Raw genomic sequence first — 15,081 nt, 5'->3', positions numbered from 1 at the left:
TGTTTGTTTGTTTGTTTGTTTTTGAGATAGGGTCTCAACTCTATCACCCAGGCTGGAGTGCAGTGTTAGGATCTCAGCTCACCGCAGCCTTAACCTCCCAGGCTCAGAAGATCCTCTTACTTCAGCCTCCTGTGTAGCTGGGACCACAGGCACGCACCACCACTCCTGGCTAATTTTTTACGTAATTTGTACAGACAGTATCTCTCCCTAGGTTGCCCAGGCTGGTTTCAAACTCCTGGGCTCAAGCGATTCTCCTGCCTCAGCCTCCCAAAGTGTTGAAATTTTACAGGCATGAGCCACTGCACCCGGCCCAAGAGGCCTTCCTAAGCAAGTATAGCACTCATTAATCCAGGGCAAAGGTGACCACATGATGTGGATAATGATTTATTTATTTGTCAACATTCACCACTAAGTAAAAGCTCCATGAAGGCAGGGACCATGTCTGTCCTAATTATTACAGTAATTATAAAATCTACAGTTCATTAACATATAATAGGAAGTGAAATATCTGTTGAATGAATGCCAGAAATATGTATCCACTATAATACCACATACTGTGCTATTCTGTATCCTGTACTTAAAGTGTTTGTATTTCTTAAAAGTTTGAGATTCCAATAAAATTATATATATATATGTGTGTGTGTGTATATTATATATTCATTTATATGCTATGAAGGTAGATATTTTTACCATAACTATCAGATGACTTAGGAAAGAAACCCAAATATTTGTTTTCTGTTCTAAAATGCTAATTATAGTTTAAAAGTATAAAAAATGATCTTTAAAATATGTTTCTATATCAAATGTAATTGAAACATTTAAGAAAAGTTAAAGCATTTAAAAATAATCCTTAAGTCATACCCTAAAAAGGCAAGGCTAACTAGATTTCCCAGCAGTGAAAAGGTCTAGTAGTTACCCTTCTGCATTCCCCTTCTGCATTCTAGAATACACAATAAAATGTGAAAGGAGTCGGGAGGGTAAGCCACAAAGGAAGCTGACGTTTATTTCTGAATCTGCCTCACCCTTCTAACCACAAGAAGTCCTATGAAACCTTTGCCTCAGTTGGGGGAGGGGTAGAAAAAACTTACCCAACATGTTAAAAAACAGGAACAATGCAAGTTTTTTGAGAATAGTAAAAAATGAACTGTTAACTTTTACATAATTTCCTTTAGTTTGCTAAAGGAAAATGAATTATTAAACACTAACACTCTGAAATTAAAAAGTTGATTTAGAAAGGTAACTTTCAAAATGTGCAAACCTCAGAAGAAATGATTATGATTCTAATTTCCATTTCACAAAAGTATAGGTTATTAAAATTGGTAACAATATTGAAAGAACTTTCAGTACCTTCTTGGCAGATGAAAAGTCATGATTTCTAATTTATCAAGATCTAATAATTAAACATATCAATATCTACCATGTGACTCATTAGCCCATATCAATTCAAAAGAAAGATGTTACTTGGTCTCTTTCATAAAGATATTTTAAAATGGGAATTTAGCAATCAATCTAAATTTGTTTTAATCAAATTCTATCATGAGTTTTTGATCTAAAATTCTAAAAACTATGCCTAATTCAACTTTATTTATGCTGGCACTTCATTTATAAAGCAATTTAGAATTATTAGTATTGTCCTCAAAGTTTAAATTGTCCAAAGCACTCAAAGGAAAAACACTTTATAGACTTTTTAGCTCCTATAAGGTCCTCAATTTTGAAAAGTTAATTTAAAAAATGTAAGTAAATTTACTCATCAAATACTAACTCAGAAAAATAGAAAAGAAATTGCCTTTTGTTGTGTGTACTCTTCAAGACCTTGCATAATATTCACTTCCCCGTCGCTGAAGCATTCAAACTGAGGCTGGATAACAGTTTGCTGGGGGAAATTATAGGAAAAATTGCTGCACTGCATACAAACATTGTATTAGTAAGACCATGGACCACTGAAGTCTTTCCAATGCAGAGATTCTATGGTTCTATGCAAGATACAGGAAACTTAAAAAAAAAAAAAAAAAAAAAAACCTTTCTTCTTCCTATTATAATGCAAAGTGAAGTAATTAAGATTTAGAACAATTTCTTAAAAACATTTTAAAAGGTTCTAAAAACTATATCTTGTAATACACCATTAAAACACCCAAATATTTTGCACATTAAATTAGTATGCCAGGTATTATGAAATGTGCTTTTATATTTAATTCTTGGTCAATAAGTTAGATATTATAATTCTTTTTTTTTTTTTTTTGAGACAAAGTCTCACAGTGTTGCCCAAGCTGTAGTGCAGTAGTGTGATATTGGCTCCCTGCAACCTTCACCTGCTGGGTCCAAGTGATTCTCCTGCCTCAGCCTCCCCAATAGCTGGGACTACAAGCACACACAATCATGCCTGGCTAATTTTGTATTTTCAGTAGAGACAGGGTTTCACTATGTTGGCCAGGCTGGTCTCGAACTCCTGACCTCATGATCCACCCGCCTCAGCCTCCCAAAGTGCTGGGATTACAGGCGTGAGTCACCACGCCTCGCCAGATATTACAATTCTTATTTTGCAAAAGAAAGGCTGCATCCAACATCTGCAACGTGAAAAAGCCAGGACTTGCCTCTGCCCATAAGGTAAAAGGCCACCAAGAATGAAACTACTTTTCATGATTCAGTCAACTTTTCTTTTCACATTGAGATTTTCAAAGATAAAAATCAATCACACTGTTTTGCTGCACATTTATCAACACAAACATGGACTTAGTAAACCATTTAACATACGACAAAACATCTACCTGCAGAACTAAAATCAAACTGAAGATACATAATGATCACCATCTTCCAACCCTTCATGAAGCACCTTTAATTTAAAGCTCAAAAGATGCTGAATGTATAACTTAAATAACTTGGTATATCTTTTATAACTTTACATATATTAAAATGGTAGTACAGAATGGTTTCATAATATCATGTCACTCTTGGTCATACAGAGTTTATACACTGGTTAAGGGAAAATAATTTGTAAAGGCTTTTACTTATAAAACACTCATTTGTTGTGACATAGAATCAGACTATGAAATATGAATTCATTCTTTCTGTTCAACTTAGGAGATGGGGGAGAATCTCCCTATTCTTTTTTTTTTTAAGCCAAACACAATATCCTAGGAATTTAAAAAAATATTTCATTTAACAAAAACTTACAGAGCATTGTACTAGGCACTTTACAAATATTAACTAACTTAATTCTCATAACAACCATATAAGATAGACACAATTACCTTCACCCCTACTTTTCAGATGAGGAAACGACAGCACTAAGAGGTACAGTAGGCAGGGCGCAGGGGCTCACACCTGTTATCTCAGCACTTCGGGAGGCCATGGCCAGAGGATTGCCTGAACCCAGGAGCTGCAGACCAGTCTGGGCAACATGGCGAAACCCTGTCTCTACAAAAAACCAGCCCAGTGTGGTGGTGTGTGCCTGTCGTCCCAGCTACTTAGGAGGCTGAGGTGGGAGATCCCTTGAGCCCAGGAGACAGGAGGTTGCAGTGAGCCAAGAACATGTCACTGCACCCCAGCTTGAGCAACAGAGTGAGATCCTGCCACAAATAAAAATTTTAAAAAAGAGGTACAGTTATTTAGTTGAAGTTACACATCTAGTAAATAGTGGAGTCCAGACTTGAACTCAGCAGTCCACTATGCTGAGCTGCCTCTTCCCCTGCACAGCCTCACATAAGGACAGAGACCTCCTATCAGAGGCTCTGAGGCTAGGTAGGATGTATGATGTAAGTTCACTAAACCCTCCTCAGATTTGGTTTTCAAGTCAGTTAAGACTAGACCCTAGGTAATAGCAACAGAGATGACAGCTTTCCTTCCTAATCATTGTTAAATAATGATCCCAAACTGAGTTTTATAGAATTATAAAAACACAAATCCAAAATTTGAATTTAGATGGCATACACATCATATGGTTTTCTTACCTCCCTAGCTCTTTAGATGTAAGCATATAGAAATTATTAAAGTTTTCCATTTTCATTGGAGTTTGAGGAGTTGTAGTTAGCAGGCCTGAAATACTTCGGCAATCAAATCTCCTCCTCGACATGTTAGGTGATTCCTAGGTCTGCTTCTTTAGTCACTTATTTTTACCTATGCAAAAAAAGAGAAGACAGAGAAAAGATGTTATCTCGGGCAGGATGTGCATTACATTACACAGCTCCAAATATAGCTATAAAATACAACTAAAAAAAAAAAAAAAAGATTTAAAGAGCACATTCTACCCAGGAGGAAAAAACAAAAAGCACACACATAACCCAGTAACACTGTGGCACTTGAACAAAGTTACTGACTTCATTTCAGAATAAAACTACTGTGAAAGTTCTCTCAATTAAAAAAAATAGTTATGATAAAATTATAACACCAACAATCACTTAGTTTCATCATAAAACTCCATTCTTTAAAGTTATAGAGGCTTCAGCTGGACACGGTGGTGCACGCCTGTAATCCCAGCACTTTGGGAGGCTGAGGCAGGAGGATCACTTGAGGCCAGAAGTTCAAGACCAGTGCTGGCAACACAGCAAGACTCCATCTCTATGAAAATATTTAAACATTAACTTGGTGTAGTGGCTCGCACCTGTAGTCCCAGCTGCTTGGGAGGCTGAGGCAGAAGCATCACTTGAGCCCAGAAGTTTGAGGTTGCAGTGAGCTATGAATGTGCTACTGCAGTTCAGTTTGGGCAACAGAGCGAGACCTTATCTCATAAATAAATAAATAAATAAAGTTATAGGCTTCACATAATAGGTAATTTAATACAACAAGGTAATAATTATTCATTTTAAACTTATTTTCACATGGCTAAAGAAATTTGGTGGTAAATGCACATACTGTGAGTTATATTACTGATGTGAAGGACTACAAGAAACAGAACTTTTTCCATGGATTGGCTAGTTTCAGTACTAAACTCAGAAACTCTCAAAGGTCTTATGAGTCCCTCCTTTGACAGCACCTAGCACAGAGCCTGCTATGTATGAAGTGCTCAATAATTTTGTTGGAGGAGTGACTAATCTACACATAAAGCTTTATTCTGAAGTTCTGTATCTGAAGCTCATATATGTATCTGGAAATTTTTGATGTTTACATGCATTCAGTGTTATCAAAACTATTATGTTAATTGCATTCATAAAACAATAACAGATACTATATTTCAAGACACTTATGACTTACTGCTATGCCTACTTAATAAAATATCAAGTATTATTCTTTTAGCACCCTCCTGCTAAGCATTTGTTCCTTCTCTGCCACCTTTATTTCCTATTTTCTACTTACATGAACTGTTCTTTATCTTCCTAAATTCAAATGCCAACTATATTCTACTTAGCCAAAAAGCAGTGTCATTAGAGTTCAGTGTTTTCAGTTTCTACATTTTCTCTTTTTGGTGTTCTTCTCAAATTATGAATGCGTCACTGCAGTTCAGCCTGGGTGACAGATGGAGACCTTGTCTCAAAAAATTAAATTAAATTAAAATTACAGCTTTCACACAACTAGATAGTAAAATTGTTGTCTCTACATCTCTTAGTCTTTGGGGAAACAAAGCTCTAACCAGTTTTGGGGTACATCTCTAGGAGGGTCATAATGTAGCATTCTGAGTATAACCTTTAGACTGAAAGACACCTGGGTCTGAATTCCATTCATCCATCATACCAGCTATGAGACCTTAATTAAATTATTTAACTTTGTTATTGTTATGGGCTGAATTGTGTCCTCTCCCATATTCCTAAGTTGAAAAACCCTAACCCCTGTATCTCATAATGTTACTACCTTTGGAGATGGGGCCTTTAAAAAGGCGATTAAGTTAAAATGAGGTCATTAAAGTGGACTAGTTAGGACACAGACACACACAGGAAAGACTATGTGAACACACTAGGAGAAGACCGCCATCTACAAGACAAGAGGGCAGGCCTCAGAAGAAACCAACCCCGCACACACCCTGATCTCAGATTTCTAGCCTCCAGAATTGTTGAGAAAATACACTTCTGTTAAGTCACCTGATCTGTGGCAACACAGTTATTTAAAAAGAAAACAAAACATGTAATATTTCAAATATAAGACAAGGAACACCATATATAAACATTTACTTTCCAATCTTATTACTTGGTCATATTTCATTTAAATTAAGAATAAAACATGTTAGACACAGCCCCTTTTTTCCACCCCCAGTTTACACTCCCACTAGCACTGGATGGGACAGTTTATCACTACTTTGACAATACTTGCCCAATTCAGACTTTTAATTTTGGCTATTCTAGCGTGATGAAGGTGAAATGGAATTTTGTTGCGATTTACTTCGCATTTCCCTGTTTATTCGTGAAGAAAGTTTCGACTGTGCTGCCTCTAAAGTATGGATGATAAAAGAATGATAAAAGAATCTATCTTCCAGTGCTGCAAGGATTAAAACGTAAAATATGCTGAACTCACGTCCACTGACACAGGTACAATGCAAGTCACCAGGGCATATCATTATTGTTCCACAAAACAAAATTAACATTCTACCCAAAAATACTCTCCCTGCAGTTCTCTGCCATTGTTGAATAGCTGTACCATTTCCATGTACAAAATTCTCATCCCAACATAGTCTAAACTTAATTCTTAAAAGCATTTTTGTTTTCTGTTTTAACTATTTGTGTATCTTCTTAGTTCTGATAGTGCTGAGTTTCACTGATTTTTTTCCATTGTTCTGAAAGATCAATATGGGTACCAATTTCCTCATAAGTTCATCTATTTATTGGAAATATACCTACATCATAAGCTGCTTTAGGCATCCATTAAGCATTTCTTAAATTCATTTTCCTTTTATTTACTGCATTGGAACCAATTGTCAGAGCCAAGATATTTTTCCCTTTCCTCTCCTTTAGCCAATTTTGCATATAGTGGAGCATGAATGTCACCTTTGTCCACCAAGCTCTCCACAAACATCTGGTTGCCCTTCATATAAGGTACATGCAGGTTACCAGTCAGTTCTCTGTCGCTCCTTCTTGTATCTTCCTAAATTTCCCACCAAATTCTCTTTAACTCCAACAATTCTCAGGCCTTTTCTTGTCTTCTACCACACTTCATATACCTATAACTGATTCTAAATTACCAATACGTCTCACTCCATTTGAAGTCCATTTCATAACATTTTATCAGGTTATACCGGTTAAAAAAAATCTTAAGGGATCTGGTAAGTAAATTTATATGCATGTGTATACACATTTATAGGCACGATTAGATCCTATAAAAAGTGTAATAGAAGGTAAGACACAATTAGGCTTTTAATCACATAGTGCTACTAAAAATAATGGTATCTCACTTATTTTTAAAGATTTTTTTCATTAATTCTCATTATAATAATTGCCATAAGAATTTAGAAGTAGATCAGTGAAGGAAGGAAAAGAAGCAAATGTTAGGCTTGACCTGGGCCTTCACTTACTTGAATGCAGAAAGCAAGTGTGACGTGAACAAAAGCAAGACTATGTCTACAAACCTCTAGCTCTATTTTTAAAAGTATTTATCATGATATTTATTTCAAAATTATCAAATAAGTTTTTAAAAAATAGAGTATATAATAATAAAGACATTTAGAAAATCAAATTGTCTGTTTTGATTCCTTCATTAGCTCCCCAGTAGAAGCAGCTTTCAAGTACTTACAGCATGACACATAAAGGCCTCTGAGGCCAAGTATACACCAGCTACATTTCCTGAGGCACTCATATTTCATATTTTGTCACCACATCTTTGTTATACTTCTTTGCTTGAAAAAGCCTTTCTACTTTCCTTAAATGGCTAACTCTTCTTACACATCCTTCATAACTCAACACAGAATGGCCTCTCCCCCAGGAAGCTTTGCCTAAAAACCACAGGTTGATTTAAATGCTTCTCCTTTATGCTTCAAATAAGAGGACCCTTGGCATACTTCCTTACCTCAAAATGTAACATGTTAGATTACAGTTCTGTTTAGTGTTTAAAGGGCAGCATCCTTTTACTTTTGTGCCTAAGCAACCAGCATGGTATCTGCCACCCGGTAGGAATTTAAAAAATGTTTGATAAACTGAATTGTCAGAATCATCAGATAGAGCAAAAAGAAACTGTACGTACATCTCATGTCTTTGAGGGATTAGGAGAACTTGAGATCCATCTTGAATTTACAGTACTGGACCTCTGAATGCAGCTAGTCGCTGCTTAATTCAGTATTTGGACAAATAAAGTAACTATTTTAAATTGCACTTACAAAATGTCAGTTCTAAACAGGTAGCCACAAAGTCTGGAAACACAGATAAACTGATTTTGTCATATACTATAACGAAATGCCAATAGACCTTTTGTTTTTCCACTGTTTCCAGACAAGGCGGCTACTTGTTTTTAATACAAGCTATTAATACAAATACCTACTGCAGTTAAGAACATCACTCTTTTAGGAGCCACCACAAATCAGGAAATTCAGGTAAGTGTCCTATCAAGATTTATCACTGATAAGTCTAGATCTTCACGAAGTAAACTGGAAAGGCGATAGGAAGCAAAGTAAGCCCCAAGATTGTAAGGGAAGCAACTCCTTTCTACATAGGCGTTTAAGGCTTTACTGCTAGCAAGCTTTCCCTAGGAAACCGAAAAAGAGATTTAGCGTCCATCAAAAGTAAAGGAAGAACTTTCACCTGGTGTGGCAGAAGTATTTGTTTTTAATTAGTCACTGATTAGAAGTATTGGTATCAAGACGGAAATTATGATGATTTTCAATTTCAAGGAAGAGATTCCTTATGTGTATTCTGCTAACAGGTTTTGTTTTTAAAAATATTTTGAACAGAAAATATAATTCATAAATTTAATCCTCTAAAAATCACAATAGAAAGTCAGCTAAACTAACTCTAATCCAACTATTCTAGTATATACTATCCAAGGGCTGAAGAGTCAGGCAATGACTCCTAGGCCTGATTCTGTGCCAAGACCCTAAGGCCTAATGCTGTGTCTTCCCACCTCCAGAAAAAGAATTAAACCCTGTAATTGTGAACCAGGACAAGACGTTGAAAAACGGAAATAAGAGTGGGTGATGCGGGGGTGGGCAACAAATGCATGGTGCTTGTCATTCACAAGATGGAAAATTAGGTTTCTGTTGTAAAATATTGTTTACTTAACAGCACCGCTGAAGTACTATTTATTCAGTAACTATTACAATGCAAAATGGAATCTGATCCTTTAAGAATTAAAGAGGAAATTACCATCTCACTGTTAAAAATTTTCAATGCTTAGAGTATCACTACACACTCTTTTGGAGTAATTGCAAAGGGTCAGGGATGAACCAAAATATAATGCATATAAATATTAAAAGAAACTAATATACATCTTTTAAATGGCACTGAAGTTTGAGGTTAAATGTTCTGGGAAAAGGATAATAAAAAACTTTTAATTAAGTATGCCTTGAAAATTGCAACATTACAACATAGATAAAAATACGTGTTTGTAACTTTGTAAGAACATTTAATTGAAATATTCAAAGAAATAGCCTTTGATAACAGTCCACCATAGAATACAAACTACAGTACTTAAACATAAAATCACTGAATTTTTTCATCAATATGATGAAAAACTAAAGCAACTGACATTTGAAGTTTTCCTAAGTGGAAAGGTAGTAGATAAATGATTGCTAATGTTTTTGACAAAACAAATACCCATACAGTGCAAAAGATTTCTTTACAAAAAGAAGAATCAATCAGTATCCTTGAAAAGTAGTAAGCCTAGGAATACCATTCTTTTTTATTTTATTTTATTTTATTTGAGACAGAGTCTCGCTCTGTCGCCCAGGCTGGAGTGTAGTGGCACGATCTCCGCTCACTGCAACCTCCGCTTCCCGGGTCAAGCAACTCTTCTGCCTCAGTCTCCTGAGTAGCTGGGACTACAGGCACGCGCCACAATGCCCAGCTAATTTTTGTACTTTTAGTACGGACGGGGTTTCACCATATTGGTCAGGCTGGTCTCGAACTCCTGACCTCATGATCCGCGCGCCTCGGCCTCCCAAAGTGCTGGGATTACAGGCGTGAGCCACTGCGCCCGGCCAGAATACTATTCTTAACTGACAATCTTACACACAGAAAATGTGAATTACAATATACTATGCATGCAATTTGGGGACAATTTAAGGATTAAGTGAAAGTGTCATTAACTGATTTCCTTGATTTCTGGTGTCTCTAAAATTAAAAATATTTTGATAAGGAAATTCTCCCTTATAATTATCAAAGAGCTTTAAAACATGTTAAAATGTTCACTTAACAGCAGTAAAACAGTGCAAGCTTAAAAATAAAATTATCTGACTAGAAACGTCCGCCATAAAAATGCTTGTATCTTCTTCAAATTTGTTACTCATATGCTAACACAGCGATTAGTCAAGCCTCCTACTTCCTAAAAACGGATTCTACCTTAACCAAATTGTAATTCACCAATCAATGATCCCAAGATAAACTGCAACCATTCTATCCACACACAAAAAAGGATGGTCTCCAATTACAGAAATTCTACTTTTAAAAAGTCTTGCCAGGTAAGCAAATATATTTCACCTCAATTTTGGATCCCTACTTTAGAAAAAAGTGATCTAAAATGTACAATATGTATCTCAAAAATAAAACATCTATTCATGCCTCCAATTATTAAGATAGTAGAAAAAAATTTAATTGAGCATCTGCTCCGAGGAGGAGGATCCGAGGGATATGAGTGTAAAAATTTGCACTGCTTCTATGGACCAGTTTTTTTTTTTTTTTTTTTTAAATACACAATCCTACGGGTATACGGTCTAATATTTATAAAATAAGCACTTGTTGAAAATTACTTCTGAGCAGTTCACCATAAAACTAAAAAAGTGTTATCAATGAGAAAGTAAGTTTATTATATTTTCCTTTAATAAAATTGTGCTGCTGGGTTCAAAAACGCTGCCACTCATTTCTACAGGGCTACGCTGTCTCCGCGCAGACATTCTCATAGACTTGAAAACGTAAAGTGGCCACACGTCACACACGTCAAACGTCCCTGGCAAGGTTCAGCTTATCATTAGCACCACAGATGTAAACATTACGTCGACAAAACAATCGGTGAATGTGATACACAGTCCTCATGTGTTTAAATATTAGTGAAATCTGATCAGTATTATGGTTTTAAAAACGTATTTTGTTTCTTAACTCCAATTTCCAAATTGATGTCAGAGTGCCTCTAGTCCGGACAGAAACTAATGCCAGCTACCAGCTGCTATAAAGCCTCTTTCAACTTTGTCTCTACTCCCTCGGAGGGAATTCAAATGAAACGCTTTTCCCTACAATAAAACAAAGAGCCTGGGTAAATGTCAAAAATCGTTGGCATCCAGTAGTCGTATAGTTTGAGGATGAGTCGTGCACACTAAGTGGGTTACAAGGCATCAAAGTAAAAATCAGATCGCTGAAAAAATCACAGAAACAGCTGTAGCCCGTCTTGCTCTCTCGCTGGTTTTAAAACACTGTTCCCAAGCAGTAACTGAAAACGTCCCACAAGATGAGCACGAACTTTCTCTAGACTAAAGACAGCTGGGAGCTGGACGCGACCACGAGTTCGATGGGAACGCGCCCCGTGCCCACGCCGCAGCTGGGACTCGGGAGAGGCAAGGGTGACCGCGTGGCCGTGCTGTGGAAGGGACCAGCGCGGGCCCGCCACGAAGGCGGCCCTGCCTGGCGCGACCCGGGGAGAGCCCGGGCCGGCCGGGTGGAGGGCACACGGGGACACACGGACACGCACAGACACAGACACGCGCCCGGGCTGAGGAGGGTGGTGGGAGGACCGCCGGCCGCTCCCGGCGCCGAACCACAGGGAACCGGGACTCCAGCCCCAAAGCGGAGAGGCGCCAGCAGCAATCGGCCACCTGAGCGGCGACGGAGTCTGAGCCCCTCTCAGCCAAGCCGGGGATCCGAAGGGATCCTGGAACCCCCCGCACCGCCTAAACGCTCCTCGGCTCCTCCTTCCTCACGTTCCAGGTCTCTGCACCGAGGGGGCTGGTTCCGTCGCAGCCCCGAGCCCACCCGCCAATCCCGCAGGACACTGACCGCTCCGGCCGCTGCAGGTTCTCCTGGGACTGCCCCCACGAGGGGGCCGCTGTCCCGCCCCACGCCGGGGGCCGCCACAGGACGAGTTCTCTAGCTCCAGCCGGGCGAGGCGCCAGGGAGCCCCGAACGTGGCAGGACCCACTTTTACTTTTCCAGACAAGGGCCGACGGTTGTGACTTGGCTTTCCGTGAAGTGACTCCCGGCGACGGCAGCGGAGTGAACTACCGAAGCTTGCAGTTGAGGTTTGAAAACTGCAGCCGCGTCTGGAGCATCGCCGTTCGCCAGATCCCTCCCCCTAGGTCGGGAGAGCCAATCGGAGCGCGTGCGGAGGGTGGGTCTGTCACGTGACGGGAGGGGCGGGGGACCGGCTGGGGGCGCGTGTACGGGGCGGGGCCCGGCGGTGAGAGGGTGCGGCTCCGGGCCGGCCCCAGGCGGGGCGGGGAGGCGCTGCGGCGTGGCGGCGCAGGTGGGACGCACCGGGGTTGCCGCGAGGGAGGGGCGGAGGGGCGGCGCTGCAGAGGAGGCACGTAGGGCTGGAGCTCCTGCTGGGTGCACTCCTTCCTACCTTCAGAGAGGTCAGTCGAGAGGTGTGAATATCCGGAGACCTGGGAGAAGGAAGCCGCAAAATCCCAGCTGCCTGCAACTAGTTACCAAACTTTAGTGCCTACCAAAGACCTATTTTCTGACTCTTCCTGGGAATCTTCCTTAGGACCTGAACCTACCTTCTAAGTGGAGAACCCAGTTTTCTTCAACTTGGCAGAGGTTCCTCGGAGCGTCAACATCAGTTGGGGATTTATGGAACCCGGACCCCACTGCTAAAGTCTACTGTCTCGAATGGTGTCCCTTCTGAGGCACTGACTGAAGGCAATGTAGGGAGGGTCCCAATAGGCTGAATAACCGATTTTGCATATATGGTGCCAAGGAAAAAGATGAAAGCCCTCAGCAACGTACTCAAGATCTGTTACCCTTTGAAGACAGTGGAAATTTACAAAGTTCTGTGCAAGACACAAATGTTTTACATAGATATATAATCCTAGTTTATATGTATAGGATACACACATACTCATACATATATGGGATTAGTTATGTAATCTAGGATTGCTTTCAGAGGACATTTAAGATAATTGCAGAAAACCCTTCCTTGGGAAAAGATACTGGGAGTGGAGTCGTGCTCTTGCTTTCAAAAGACTTAATGCTCAGTTAACATATAAAGGACAGGTTTTCTTGTTCTATCCCACCAAGCCAAGCAAATTCCTATGAAGCTAGCTGTTTCCCTTTCCCACTGCATTTTCCCCAAGAAAAAGGTATCGAATACATCACAGCCCTTTTTATGAAGTCTGTTTGTTGTTACTTACCAAAACTCATCCCGGTTTAATAATGTCTTGCCCCTAAACCTTGTCAAATGAAGAATATTGCTTCCATCTATCTAATGTCTCGTTGCTAACAATTGGGCTGACTAGAGAAGCCTAAAGTTAGGATGAAAATAAACAAAATGCCACACACTGGAATTAACTTTTCTGGGGTCTAAGAATCCGTAAGCAATGAGACTGTTTCCATCTTTTCTTTCATGAACATAGGTGTTGCATTCCAGAGGTCTCAGCACCAGTACCAAAACTAGTAACCTCATGGTGGTCACAGGATTACATCATTATGGTGGGTTTTGGGGTTGTGTGTTTAACTTTGGACCTCCTTAATTTCAACATTTCATCAATTGCCAGCTTTTGGCAACCTTCTCACACTCACCCCATCCTCCCTGTCACGAATCCAGTCCCACATCACTTCACACCTAGACACAGACTTTTCTCTCTCTGGCACCACTGTAAGCCAGTCCTCTTGGTCACAATACCTCTGCTGTAATCAGCCAGCCTCCTAGGGATATTGTCATGTCTTGCATTTTCCTGCTTCTGCCTTAGCTCCAGCTTATCACCATCCTCCTCATCCACACCTGTTCATCAGTTTCTGACTTTAAGAAGGTTACCCTCTTCGGGAATCAGAACTCTGCTGATTCCTACTTTCTCTTCCCAGCCTGATCACCTCTGCCTTATGTTCTTTGGTGCAGGGCTGATAGTTTGTGTTTCTTTTATGACCCTAAATAGGTTGTTAACCCTTGTGCCTGATGTCAGATTTGTTTTTGTTTTTGTTTTCTTTTTTTTTGAGACGGAGTCTCGCTCTGTCGCCCAGGCTGGAGTTCAGTGGCCGGATCTCAGCTCACTGCAAGCTCTGCCTCCCGGGTTCACGCCATTCTCCTGCCTCAGCCTCCCGAGTAGCTGGGACTACAGGCGCCTGCCACCTCGCCCGGCTAGTTTTTTGTATTTTTTAGTAGAGACGGGGTTTCACTGTGTTAGCCAGGATGGTCTCGATCTCCTGACCTCGTGATCTGCCCGTCTCGGCCTCCCAAAGTGCTGGGATTACAGGCTTGAGCCACCGCGCCTGGCCCAGATTTGTTAACTAGGATTTATCACACTATCCCAAGGACATTCAACTGCACTTACTTGGTCTCAGGCACTGTGGTTCAAGAAACAAGGAATTCATGGTGCTGAGGAGGAGACAGTACATCTGTGGCCTTGCAGGAAAATTCAGAAGTCAACACATTCCTCCATCCACCTCATTTACCTAAACTCATTCGTAACCATGTCAGAGATTACGTTCTTGCTCTCATTCCCTCAAGTAGGAAATCTCCAGGTGAGCTGATGTTCATTCTGTGGTCATTGCCTCTGACCACACAGTTCATTAAGTTGACCTTCCTTGAATGACACAGTCTGACCATGGATGGTGGTTGTTATGGGCTCAGTTGTGTTCTTTTCCAGTTCATACGTTGAAATTCTAACCCTCAGGAACTCAGAGTATGACCGTATGTGGAGATAGGGCCTTTAAAGAAGTAATTAAGGTAAAACGAGATGAGTGGCCCCTGATCCAAGATGACCATGTCCTGATAAGAATAAATTAGGACACATACAACACTGACTAAGGGTCAACCCTGTGAGGACATAACAAGAAGGTGGCCATTTGCAAAGCAAGCAGAGAGGTCTCA

The 15,081-nt window shown here is 40.0% G+C and overlaps 1 protein-coding gene across 1 annotated transcript in view; it reads right to left on the bottom strand.

Moving 5' to 3' along the window:
• The window catches only part of STK17B (serine/threonine kinase 17b), a 37,459-nt gene extending 25,122 nt beyond the window's left edge, over positions 1-12,337 (bottom strand). The window contains exons 1-2 of the mRNA XM_050752086.1: positions 12,051-12,337; positions 3,948-4,113 (exon numbers count right to left, since the gene is read on the bottom strand). Of these exons, the coding sequence (XP_050608043.1) occupies positions 3,948-4,069 (122 nt within the window). The 5' untranslated portion in view covers positions 4,070-4,113; positions 12,051-12,337. The remainder of the gene's footprint in view (positions 1-3,947; positions 4,114-12,050) is intronic.
• Between the last annotated feature and the right edge of the window lie 2,744 nt (positions 12,338-15,081).

The sequence above is a fragment of the Macaca thibetana genome, chromosome 12 (genome assembly GCF_024542745.1).
Source record: "Macaca thibetana thibetana isolate TM-01 chromosome 12, ASM2454274v1, whole genome shotgun sequence".
NCBI classification, from domain to species: domain Eukaryota; kingdom Metazoa; phylum Chordata; class Mammalia; order Primates; family Cercopithecidae; genus Macaca; species Macaca thibetana.
This window is presented reverse-complemented; position numbering and strand designations above follow the sequence as displayed.